Below are 13996 nucleotides of genomic sequence, written 5' to 3'. Positions count from 1 at the left end.
TAAATAAAAACGTATATAAATATATTATTGTTATTATTATAAATGCTTACCAAATATGATATTTATTTAGTTAATCTGTTTAAGGATTAATGGGAAAACTAAGTAACGCAGTTTTCACGTCACTACAACATTTTTTTTTGTATTATAGATACTGTTTTCTTGTGATTGGTTTCTTTTCTAAATTTACCCATTTTACAATTTACAACCCAGCTATTTTGAAAATGCAACCCTAAAATCAAAAAACATAAAATGAATGTTCGTACTTCATACCGGTGGGCCTAATTTGGATTCCCCAAATGTTGCCATTTGCTAAGTATTTTCTTACAAAAACAAAAAGAAGTAATTCATAAATAATAAAAAAAAATCGATTGCAGGGTTGATGTAAACACAAAACCGTTGACTTCTGGTGTTAGTGAGTGATCTGTTATCTGTGCATTTGAATCGGATCAAACAATTAATTAATTAAATTATAAACAATTACACTATTAATTTATATGATAAGTACTTTCGACAAGCAAGCAATTTGGTGTAAAATCGGCTAGATTATATGGACGATAGGATTTAAATTCAGCGCCATCTCATATTCTTACTTCAAATATTATTACAAAAAGGACTCAACCAGTTACATGAAACATTTTGAACAGTTATAGTAAGTACATTACGTTTATTACAGATGTCGCTTTTATTCTGTTCGTCATCCTGATTTCGTTGGTAAGGATAATAATAATATATTTGTTATACACCACATAAAATAAAAAGAAAAACACAACACAAATGGTGGGTCAAAATAAACCTTGAAAATTACATTTTAATTGAAAAATACATTCATTAATTAAATACACAGTAGAGTACCAAAGGTACCCGATAAACATAGAAAAACTGTACTTAGTGGTTTAGAACAATTATTCTTAATATGATTGTTTTTCTTTTTATTTGAAATAGCGACACACCATTTTTTTCGCTTCTAACCCTCACAGTAAGAAGTTATGAGAGTAACAAACCTTAAGGTTAAAGTTTATTCTCTCGGTATCTATGAAAGTTTTTATATTCTGTTATATTTCATCCTGTATATAATATTGACTATAATTGACTCCTACTAAAATGATGTATGCTATGCACATGTTAGCTATCTACGCTGTAAGTTACAAAAAAATTTAAGTAATGGAACAAATATCAAAATAAGAAGCAAACATCATGAGTAGGTACGTGCAGGTGCGTAATGAACTTGTATAGAAATATGCCACTCGTCATACATACGATCTTATAACATATCAACATTTTACATCTAGTGCCATACTAAGAGCACTGTAAAACTGCAAAACAGTATACAAACACGGATTACAATGTAAAAAAAATATAATGTTATTTAATATGTCAATTTTGAACGCGCAATAGAATAAACAAAATATAATGCAAAAACCAAATTTAGTCAACATTACAATTTTTTACGAAATTATTTTCAACTGGTCTAAAATATAATAAATGACACACATTTCGCTGGCACTTAATTTTCAATAAAAAATCTTAATATTTGTAAAGATCAGGGTATTAAGGGTGTACAGTAAGCTATTTCACATGGACGGCAATACTTACTCAGCTCAGCTTTGAATTCTACCATTCAAAAAGCAATGTCTCCAGAATTAAAAATAAAATGAGAAACGGAAGTGTGTAAACGGGAACGGAGTGTCTGAATAGGTTCCCAAGTTAATGTTTGAATATTTTAGTTATTATTATTGAGTACAAAAAAACAGCTACAATTCTGTATCTCGCTAGGGTAGACAGAGGGAACCTACTGTTAAGACATTACGATACCCATTTTCCGCCGAATTTTGATGGCATTGCCTGTTGATTGGCGGAAACTAATGCTTCGCTTTGTCGAACTCACAACTATTTGTGTTAACAGTCACACACTTGTGCCCCTGCGCCACGACACACTTGTGCCCCTGCGCCACGACACACTCGTGCCCCTGCGCCTTTACTGGCCTCAATTTTATTAAGTAAAGCTAGGTTTTATCGTATATTAATAAAAGAAATATTTTAAATAATATTTTATTACATTGAAAGTTGCAATGTTCAAAGATGTTGGTTAAACCAGCTCATAAAAGACGTAACTCTAGCGAACACAGCAGCATGGCCGACTACGCAACCTCCTAAATCAGGATGGAGCCCGAAAGAAGTAATTCCCACCTGAAATAATAATTTATAGATGTTAGTACTGTAGGCAATTGTTACTGTTGGAAATAAAAATAACTTAGATATTAAAAAAATAATCGAGTAATTATTGAGGCCAATCGTGGCGCGGAGTGTAACTGTAAAATCGACTGGTTGTGGGTTAGAACCCTACTCAGAAGATGAAATATTTATTTAAATTTATATATCCATTTCTTCGCTCTGGCGTCGAGGTAAGCGCGGCGTTAAGTTCTGCCACTCTGTACCTCCAAAAGCGGCGGCTCTCTGCGGCAGTAAGTCGGGGCGGAGTGTCTTAATACACCTAGTATTAAGACACTCCGCCCTCTGTCTACCCTGCGTGCGCAGCATATAGCGTGAAGCTGGTTAAAAAAATATAAAGATACTAAAGTAAAGAAATAATCAATACTACTGTTTGTATTTCTAGAATGTAAAATAAGAAACTTACAAGTAGTGGAGCTCCGTTTCTCTGAACAACGAGCGGACCACCAGAGTCTCCTCCACAAGTACTGGCTGATGTCAAAGTGCAAATATTGCTAGACTGTACAAAAGCCGGGAAGAATGGCCTGCATTGTGTATTAGAAATAATGTTCATGTTAGCAAAACTGAGGAATTGATTGGCTGGAATACCAACATCTGAAATGTGAGACACATTTATATTTTAAATCGCATGTAGCACAATATATTATACTCAATTATATAGTACTTTTCAGACAAATTGATTTAATATGTTTTTTTATAAAAGGAAAACGTACAAGTATAATACTCGTACATAAACTTACTTCCTCTAGCTCCAAAACCAGATGCAGTACCTACAGTATTTTGGAATGATTCACTGAGTTGTGATCCACTAGGCAAAGCAATGACATTGATAATGCCTGAAATATAAAAAAAACATAAATAAAATATATAATTTTTTTAATATATTTTTTAAAAATTATTTAACGTACTGGAAAGTGCGACACGTGAAGGTAGACGAATGACGGCGACATCATTGAGTGCACGTGCTGGTGTCCAGTTGGGGTGCATCACGATATCTCTTGTTTGAATTCTGGTACCACCTGAGAATAGAGTTACGGATCCAAGAACAACTGTAAACAATGAAGCTTGGTTTTGGCCGTCAGACCAGCAGTGAGCAGCGGTTAGAAGACGATTGTTTCTAACTAGGATAGCTCCACATACCGCTCTACTGGATTGAAGTGTTATTACTAAGCCAGCCTGAAAATATAATAATGGGTTATTACAAATTAATATTTTATTTAATAGTTTACTCCGTTATTTTTTTAAAACTAGTATTTTTTTAAATCTTTTTTTAAACAATACCGCGTGCGATTGGATTCTGCCTTTCAACTAGCAATGTCTCTAGAATTAGGCGGAAAATGGAAGTATATTAAAGGAACGTCCGTGTCTTAATATTATAGGTCCCTAAGTTTGCCTTTCTTGTGTATGCGGGATATAACGTGAAGCTAAAAAAATAAAACTGTAAAATATGTTCACGCATCACATTTTGAGCTAATAATAATTGTAGAAATATCCATATTTTTACACAACGGAAGTACGCATTAATTCTTTGTTTAATCTGCTCAAAGATATTGTTTGTTATGTGGCGGAAAACAACGCAATATTTTAAAGATAACCTTTAGTGTCTTATGTAATGTAAAAAATGTTAGTAAATAAAGAAAGTTTTGCTTTATAACAACCTCGAAAATCATTGATTTAAAATTAATTAACTAGTATGATTATATTAAAGTACATATACAGAGTGGAATTGTCAGCACCACTTTAAACGAAACAACAGTATTAACTTCTCTATAAAACCTAATATAATTCAGAAAAAAAATCCCAATAATGAAAAAGTTATTTTTTCAAAGAAAGTAAATAATAAAATAATGGTTTTAAAATAAAACGCCATTTGTAAAGTATAACATAAGCACGCACACACTTACCTGTCAAAGCGGCAACGTCGTACACTTATGTGTGCGTCACGCGAAATACAGTATGGATAAAAATCGTGAAATGAAAAAAAAATTCTACGTCCAAACTATTGAGGTACCTTGATTAATTTCTTTAGTTCTGGGTTTCAAATATTTTACCCTATATGCAGTTTCAGTGAAAGGAGCTCTGCCACCTGTATATTTTTTTCTATAAACATGTTTATTGTCAAAAGCAACAATATGATCTATGACAATGTTTGTCGTTATTTTGTACTGATGTACGTAATACGAATTTTATTGTTAAAAATCTAATATTATTATCATAATAATAAATTTTTGGACTTAGTTCAATGTTTATTTTAAAATTTGACTAAGGGTAAGAGGAGTAAGAAGTTGTTAGTTGCTTACCTGATAAGGAAATTGTCCAAGTGAAGCAGGGGAGCCATTGAAAATTCGTGAAAGAGGATTTTTAAAATATTCTTCTTCGCGAGCAAGAATTTTTTCGGCTGCAGGAACACCAAATCTTGTAAGGTATCCGTAGGCAGTGTTGTAATCCGGAACTTCGGCAGCAACAAATGCTGCCAAAGAGAGAAGTACTATTGCTAGTTTCATAATGGAAATGCTGTAGACAGTAATTATGATCAGTGTAAGCCTTCTTTTATACAAAACACAAAGATAAAGTATCTATTATGATACCAATCGCACAGACTAAGATTTTGTAGGTAATTACCGTTCCAACAAAATATGTTGTATTTTTCGCAAAGTCACCGTTATCTAGCTAATTAAGTAGTGAAGTCATGATGCAAAAGGGCCTAAGTACCAGTTGGGCACAAGTGAACGTGTACCTGCTTAGAATTCTCGTAACCGTAGATTCTGATTAGAGATTAATTTAAAAATCAATGATATTCTGAATTTGGCGGTGGACAAAAGAAAAGAATGTTAAGAAAAAAATTAATTATATAAATAAAAAAAAGTTTGTTTTTGTCGTATTTTAGGATTCAGTGACCGGGTCAACTTTGAAGCTCTATAAAAACTAGATAAATATGAATTAAATTAGACAAATTTGAAGTGGAAATTATTAGTAATCTATATAAGATTCCTTAGACTAGACTTATACTATTCTCACTATTTATATTAACCATCCACGGAGGGTTGCCAAGAGGAGTGGGTTCAAATCCCGCTACGTTAATTTTTTTTATACATTCTCTTAAAAGTATTTTTTTCCTAAGCGTGGAATAACACTTTAATATTCTAAAAAATAATAATATTTTAACTTGTTTTTAACGTAACTATGTATCCCGCACGCAGTAGTAGGCAGAGGGAACCTAGTGTTAAGACACTCCGTTTCCTATCTTCTGTCGAATTCTGGAGGCATTGCCTATTGATTTGCCAAGCCGCGCTTTGCTTGGATACCAAAGCGAAGAAAATAGCAATACTATATTTAATATTGCTCATCATAATTGCGTTGCGTTGTTCATTTCCCCGAGTGGAAATCAAACCCACAACATGTCGCAGTTACAGTCAAACTTTGTGCCTATTCGCCACGACTAATATATTATTTTTGTTTGAATTATTTGTAGGTTAACGGGAATATATTAAAACATTAATAAATGTTATAATAAATTAAATAAAAATAATCGTAATCAAAATAAAAAATAAAATAATCGTAATATATACCCAATCATTTAAAAATTGCATATTTTAATTGTTATTAATTAATTATTTAACAACAAAAATGACGAAGCATAATATATGATCAAACAAACTTACTTATAGTGAAGTTCGATCATTTTTTATGAGTTGTTGGGTGAGCTGGGTGGCCGATCGTTATTCTATGGGTTTCCGGTGATGTCCTGATTTACCTAGTTCACCGCTGGGCTGCGGATATTGAAAGCAAGAGAAAGGGCCCAGCAGTTAGCCTGCCGAAGGCATTCGAGTTATACCGAGTGTGGCTTGGGGCGCTCCCTGCAAAACGTCTATGTTACGGGCTTTTCTAGGATTTCTGCAAGTAGATTGCCAGATTACACACTGGGCGCATAGTGGTAATTTTGGACGGTTTCTACTCCAAATACATGCACGGAAATGCTTAGCAATCTCTAAGGCTGCGTGCTTTCCCCTACGCTTCTTCTGTATATCAATGACTTGTTCGGATTCGTGATATATTCAAGCTACCACAGAGGATGCTGTATACTCCGGTCGCGCAAGTCTTTCTCGGGAAGACGTCGATTAGTGAATAAATAAATGGTGTCTTTTGAGCTAGTTCTTGAGAGTGTTTCCTCATGAGGTTGGAAAAGAACCGTTCAATTCAACCCTTAGAACAGAAGTTTGGGCGTTAACCACTGAGAAAATTCCATGGTAATCAGTTTTCAGAAACACTTCTTTTAAAGCGGCGCGGCGCCTAGTATTAGCACTTTATCGTTTCGAGTGACCCAGGTTCGGGCTTATATGGACTACTGGTATCATCTCTGGGCTAGTTTAACCCAGTATCGTTTAAACCATCGCCTACAATAGAGCCGTTCGAATCGTTGGGGACTATCTATGAAAGGCTTGAATACTTTAGCTTTATGTAGGAGACATCTCGCTGTGCTTTCTCTATCGCATTTATCTGTTGTTCTGTGTTCTAGGTAATTGCTTGACCTGTTACCTGCCGCCTAATTTTCTAATTGTACGGTACGTCACACACTCAAATACCTTCCACACATCTGGAAATGTGGCGATAATGAATTATTGTGCGGTTTCTTAGGAACTTTACGTGAAAGCCCACGCGTTACGCAACTGTGGAATAGCCTGCCTGCGGCAAGGTTTCCATATTAATATACAGATAAACCGACAAACGACAAAGAGACAAAAAATTTGAAATAATTATTTAGAGTTTAATTACATTGCTTAATACCTCTTATAACTTTATCTATATACTCGTATATGTTTTATGCGCAGACCCCGATCATTTACGATTTTATTGTATAGATGAGCGAAATAAAACACTTGAGTGCTTTAACTTGAAAAGGTTTTATTTTATTTTTGCTTTATTCTGGACATAGCGGGCTAGGCCGTGGGACCCGGGAACCTAGTCAGACAAATCGGTTACCCACTTTCTGCCGAATGAGTTTCTGAAGTGACTTCTTGAGGCAATGAGTGTTGAGTGGCGAAATTCATCGCCGTGCTTTTTAACTCGCAACCAGAACAAGGAAAAAAACGTTCAATAATTCATTCTATCAGGTAAGAATTGAACCCACAACCGTCACGTTTACAGCCTCGTGTAAAAGAATTATTTTTCGACAGAATATTTTAGTTATTTTAGTAAAAAAAAATAAAATCAGCTTCAATTCTGTATCTCGCAAACAACAGGGTAGGCAGAGAGAATCTAATGTTAAGACATTTCGATACCCATTTTAAGCCGAATTTTGAAGACATTGTCTGTTGATTGGAGGAAAGTAATACTTCGATTTGCCTGGACACCAGAGCGAAGAAATGAAAATATAAATTAAAATAAATATTTCATTTCCTTGGGTGGGGATCGAACTCACAACCAGTCGCGTTTACGGTCACACATTTGTGCCCCTGAACCACGACACACTTGTGCCCCTGCGCCACGACACACTTGTGCGCCTGCGCCTCGACTGGCCTCAATATTATTAAGTAAAGGTAGGTTTTATCGTAACTAGATATTATGTTACGTAAAAATTTATATGAACGTTGTGGGCTACGGTATTATGAAGAGATGTTAATAAGACGAGACCTCAGATTCAACTCATTTATTATATACTAGCAGACCCGCGAACTTCGTATCGCCTAACAGTCGATTTTTTTTAATAGATATGTATTCTGCAATTAGCGACACCCGGTCAGCTAGTAAGATAAAAAAAATAAAAACTTAAATCAATTTTAATTCTTCTAATATTCATTAAAAATTATAATAAAAATAACAATTTCCGATATCTTATTATGATGCCTACTTATTATATTTTATTTTATCTTTACTTATTCTAAATTCAGTTTCATTTTCATTGTAGTACTTTATGGTACACGTTATTTTTTGCTTGGTTATCTGGCACGTAAACAAACAGAGCAGATGGTTTTCCAACACGGGTACAGGCAACATACAACAGACCATGCGAGAAACATGAGTTTTCTATATTAATACCACAAACACTTAACAACTGCCCCTGGGATTTGTTTATAGTCATTGCGAAAGCAACGACTATAAACAAATCCCAGGTACAACAACAATCCCAGTACTGGAAACTGTAGTCTTTTAAGCTCGAATGGTTTGTCAGTCGCAATCATTGGGATGCCCCGGGATTGCCCCGCATCATCAAAAAGTCTTCTCCTTTATACTTTCCTTTCAATATGATTGCTTCTATTACGTTATTCATTATTTTTTTATCGCTAATCGTGTGCCGTTACAAAGTTCCAGTTGGTTAATATTTCGCAACATTATAACTACACATTCAAGCTTTAATTGAAAGTTGTGAGGCGGCAATCCTGGCAAATCAAGTGAATTTAAAAATTCCGGTGGATAGTTCACGACATCATGTTCATTAGTTGCCGTATCAACTGACTTATGTGTCCTTATTTTGCCAGGAATGCCATCTTGAAAATTTATATTTAATTCATTTACATCAGTGTGTTTGGCAGCCAGTAAACCACTTTCGCTCAACCAATTATGGAATAAATAATCAGCAACATTTGGAAGCACTTTATGAATGAGTTCATCTTTTGATTACGTTAACTGACAAAAACAATCAGGAAAGGTGATGAAGCCAGTGAGCGCATCTACAGGAAGTTTGCCATTACCAATATCAATGAGTTGTTTAGAGAATATGTATCCAGATTGATCATTTTGCAACATGACACACATATTCTTGCTTAAATGTAATACCTTGACATGTTTCCACAATTTCGAGGACTTTAAACATGAATTCAGTTCATCAGCTTGCATTGAACGTGGAACTACTGGCAATCCTCCTCCTTATAATAAAATCATTGGCCCACCAAATTGATTGGCAAACTGAGTTTTTACAATAACCTTACAACATTGGCAAACTGAGTTCATGGGTCCAGTTGCAACACAGCTGTAGGCACTGCTGGCATCAATTGATATATCGTAACAAAAAGCAGCTCGATTCAAATTTGCAACATTATCAGTCAACTATCATGCTCACGTTCATTGCAATCTTCACGTTCTGGGTACGATTAGATTATTCTGGCTAAATTTGTCCACCGCGTTATAGAACGCATATTTTGTAAGTCACAAATACACAACACTTTGCACAAATTTGTGGTTTTTAGATTTAGTAATATAGACGCACAATGAGACGTTTACATTTCAATTGACATCTTACCATAGAAATATTCACAAATATTGACATTAATAGACTGAGATCCCAGGGCCCCCAGACCTACATCATTTTAACAAAACTGAAATTTTGAGGATTGATAGTCTAATATGTACTTAAGACTCTCTAACTTAAAAAACCTTCAGAGATAGTGCCAACTTAAAGCACACTTCCAGTTGCGTTAAAGTAGAAAGTCTCTTTTTTTCTCATTTATTTATGTGGTACCACACAAGAAAGAAAGTACAGAAAACTTATAATAACAGAAAAAATGTGTACAATGGATAACTTATCTCTAATAGAGATCTCTACCAGAAACCCTTGAATGTAGGGGATGTTAAAAGAAATGATTCGGGTGCGGTATTTTAATATAATGTTAATAATAATAATAAACCTCTACAAATATACATAATATTAATCAATATTACTATACCTACATAAATATATACAACGACATAAAAGAGTTGAAACAGAAAAAGAAAAATAATAAAAAAGACAAAGCGACTACTAAAGATTCTAATTGAGATTAAGAAATGTTGTTTTAATTTGATTTTAATAGTATTTAGAGATGGATTGCCCGACAGTATAGAGTTAGGTAGTGAGTTCCATAAGCGCACTGCTTGAACTGTGAAGGATTTTTCATAGAAAGAGGTATTAAATATAGGGCACTCAAGCTTTCTTAGAGTTACACATGAGCGTACGGGTCTTTCACTTGGAAGTGTCAATTAAAAACGCTCCCTTAAGTAAGGAAGAGAGTTTTTATATATGTTTAAAAGTAAAAAATGTATATTTCACATTCTTTCACGTGGACCTTTACTTCTGCCAGACGTCATAAAGGTTCTTTAAAATTGGGGCAAATTACATTAAAGTAAATCTAAAATTTAAAATATATTATTTACGGACTATTTTAAGACCCCTCTAGCCCCAGACCCTAAGCAACCAGATCAATCCGATGGCTTTATCATTTTCCCAAAAAGAGATATACCGTTATTTTTCTCTACCTCTGAAAGGATCCCATTTTCAAGTTAGTGAGTAAGCATACGGTCTTAACTACATGTAAGACTAATAGTCCTCAAAATTTCACCTTTGCTAAAATGACGTCGGTCTGGCAGCTCTGGGTTCTTGGGCTATAATATTTATACAATACTAACGTCACTCAATTGTTTTGCCTTCCAGGAATCCAGCTACTAACATTTAAACTTTATAGTAAGGTATTAAAGTCCAAATTGACTTTTAAGTAGATATTACTACGAATCTTTTGTATGGGAATATAGAAAAGTCATGTTTTTGGACCTTTCCTGGTAATTTTTTAGTTTTTTCTGTCCATTAAAACCATCCTCGTACTTGAAGGAATATTATAAAAAAAGAATTAGCGAAATCGGTTCAGCTGCTCTCGAGATTTGCGCTTAGCAACACATTCAGCGATTAATTTTTATAAAAAAGAAGATATTTCGTATATTTTATTGACATTATAAAATTACTTTTGCCTCGTTCCAGAGAGAGGTAATGAAAATATTAAATATTTCATTTCTTCAAGTAGGAATCGAACTCAGAACCTGTCGTGTATATAGTCCCGTGCTTGTCCCACTGCGCCACAACGGGCCTCAAAATTATGAGAATGTAATTTTTTTTATCTGTGATACACATATATGCTACCGATTTATGGATTTTCTTTTTAAATTTTATTTAATTTTTACGTTTACGTAATTTAAAATAATTACGTAAACGTCAAAACAAATGTTTATTACGTAGAATATTTTATTTTAAGACGACTGACGAATTATATGTAATAAAGTTTAGCTGGGTGACTGGGGTTCCACATTGGATCCAATTTTTTTTATGTCAACAGAAAATGCTCATCACGCTGAATAACTTTTCCTAATTCGTTGTATTGATATCTCTTATAGATTAGGCGGGCTGCTAGGGTCTCACATCAGATATTCGGACTATCAAAATAAATTATAGCCTACATGTTGCCCTAGACTAATAGCTTTGCAACAAAAGAAGTTTCATTTAAATCTGTCCAGTAGTTTTTGAGTTAAAGAGTCACAACAGACAGACAGACAAGAATTCCAAAAATTATATTTTTACCTTCTATTAGTTGTATTAAGTCCCCTTGAAGTGTTTTTTTTAGTTTATATTCAATGTACAGATTTTACTCTCTTTACAGTTTTATCTATCTATATATATATATAAAATCGAAAGGTCACTCACTCATCACGAAATCTCAGAAACTACATGTGCTAGGAATCTGAAATTTGGCATAGGAGTTACTTATAGGACGTAGGTGCTCGCTAAGACGGGAATTTGCAATATTCGATTTCTAAGGGGTTGTCTTTGGGGTTGAAAGTTTGTATGAAACTTCGTTACTGCAAATGCTAAGAGTCTCAAATTTTGCATGGACGTCACTCATGGAGACAGAAATTAATAATAACGTAGTTCACGCAGGCGAAGCCGCGAGCGAGCCGCTAGTCTATCTATATATATAAAATCGAAAGGTCACTCACTCATCACGAAATCTCAGAAACTACACGTGCTAAGAATCTCAAATTTTGCATAGGATCTACTTATAAGACGTAGGTGCTCACTAAGACGGGAATTTGCAATATTCGATTTCTAAGGGGTTGTTTTTGGGGTCGAAAGTTTGTATGAAACTTAGTTACTACAAATGCTAGAAGTCTCAAATTTTGCATAGACGTCACTAGGACGTAGTCATGGAGACAGAAATTAATAATAACATAGTTTACGCGGGTGAAACCGCGAGCGGGCCGCTAGTTATATATATAGATTTAATTCGTTATTTATACGCTACAAAACAATAGTGGAACATTATTTCACAATTACATTTGTAGCGAATAAATTCAGGGCGCTGATTTAGCGTGTTTACAAAGAATATAATAAGACTAGTGCAATACCCCTACAATACTCTCACCCTTTGGGAAAAAAATGTGCAAAACAGAATATAAAATTATCAAAATAAAATATTATGCCTATGAACTAAATTGATCCACAAGTTGTTTTTTTGGCCCGGACCTCGTAACTCGATGCAGTGTTTTGCTGTCGTCGGCTGCTGCGTTTGCGCATTGTTTAAGTATTGTTGTCGTTCTGCTGGTGGCGAATTTTTGTGTTCGTCGACTTTGTTTGCGATGAAGGCTGGCGTAAGTAGGTCAGTGACCGTAATTATGTATCGATTGGTACTACGTACCGGTAGAGTGCGCACGAAAGATTTCAACCCGTTCGAATTCGGGGAATAGAATAAGTGACGAATAGTTGTCACGTGAGAGTTCCGCCTTTTGACACGATAGCTTCGTGTTGTCCACGTACTTGAGTATTCCATACCAGGTCAGAAATAATGACTTGTTAACATTATTCTTATTGTTCTGAATCCTGAGTGCGTTGCTTCGTGTAATATACTTTATATTCTTTTTCGAAATATGCGCAGTATATATGGTTGACTTGCACTTGTAGGGCTTCGGGTTGAGCCTTGGAAAGAAAATTACCATTTTCCATTCATTGTTTAATTGTGGCTGTGGACGGCTTCGGGCTTCGACCATGCTTGGGATGCCTCGGTAATTATCGATGGCGGTGCGTGCGGAGAGGGTGCAGTCAGTGTCATGATTCTCTACTGACTGAGAAGTTTCCCTAGTTTCTTCGTTCTACCATACTTGTTTATTTAAAGGCGCTTAAACATTGATAGTCGTAATTTCAAAGTGCCAGGATTAATTATCCTTTTCGGATGTAATAATCTGTAATGCTGTCGACTAATCTGTTATCGCGCATCTCCACTAACTTACCCATTATACGTTTTTTAAAAATCTATGCCTTCGTAAAACTTGGTATTTTCCATTACTTCATCAGCTTTCATTTAATTTGCCCGTTCGATCTTGCGTCGAAAATCTTATTTTATGAGTTTGGTGGTATATTGCCTCTTGAAATTCTAATCGGTGAGACCCGCTTGTGGGAAGCCGATTAGAATGTGCACTCACCAAATCTCTGAAGATTTGCGTCGGGCAGTCTTTGGGTTGAAGTCCGGTTTACGTGGTAATCAATGTAGCACCACGGGAGTTGTATGGATCATTGCCTCGGTCTCGTTGATAGCTTCGGGCTGAAGTCTAGCTGTTCGCCAATGTGGACTGTCACGTCAGGCTGCAGGTGGCAGGGTACCCCCCGTCGGGGTACTTTTCGTCGGGGTCACCAATGTGGGCAACGTATATTGTGGCGAGATGTTAATAAGACGAGACCTCAGATTCAACTCATTTATTATATATTTAATTCGGTTATTTATACGCTACAAAACAATAGTGGAACATTATTTCACAAATGCATTTGTAGCGAATAAATTCAGGGCGCTGATTTAGCGTGTTTACAAAGAATATAATAAGACTAGTGCAATACCCCTACAACGTAAAAAAATAGTTATTGTATTATTTTATAGTCAACAACAGGGAGCAAGTTAGAGACTATGTCAAACTTCTTTGTCTTCTTTTGTGATTGTAGGATGAGATAATAGGTTAAGATAGTATATTAATAAAAAACATA

General features: G+C 34.9%; 1 protein-coding gene across 1 annotated transcript; it reads right to left on the bottom strand.

The window, feature by feature from the left end:
* Positions 1-2035: 2035 nt before the first annotated feature.
* LOC146530849 (epithelial serine protease-like) lies at positions 2036-4754 on the bottom strand. The gene is made up of 5 exons (XM_085199576.1): positions 4530-4754; positions 3138-3405; positions 2970-3065; positions 2636-2823; positions 2036-2187 (listed from the first exon to the last, which is right to left on the bottom strand). The coding sequence occupies exons 1-5, from the start codon at positions 4731-4733 to the stop codon at positions 2074-2076; spliced, it is 870 nt and encodes a 289-aa protein (XP_085055702.1). The 5' UTR covers positions 4734-4754; the 3' UTR covers positions 2036-2073.
* Between the last annotated feature and the right edge of the window lie 9242 nt (positions 4755-13996).

The sequence above is a fragment of the Heliconius melpomene genome, chromosome 16 (assembly GCF_056956725.1).
Source record: "Heliconius melpomene rosina isolate 202511_hmr_F chromosome 16, ASM5695672v1, whole genome shotgun sequence".
Taxonomy (NCBI): Eukaryota; Metazoa; Arthropoda; class Insecta; order Lepidoptera; family Nymphalidae; genus Heliconius; species Heliconius melpomene.
The sequence above is the reverse complement of the archived record's forward strand: the minus strand, read 5'-3'. Positions and strand labels throughout refer to the sequence as shown.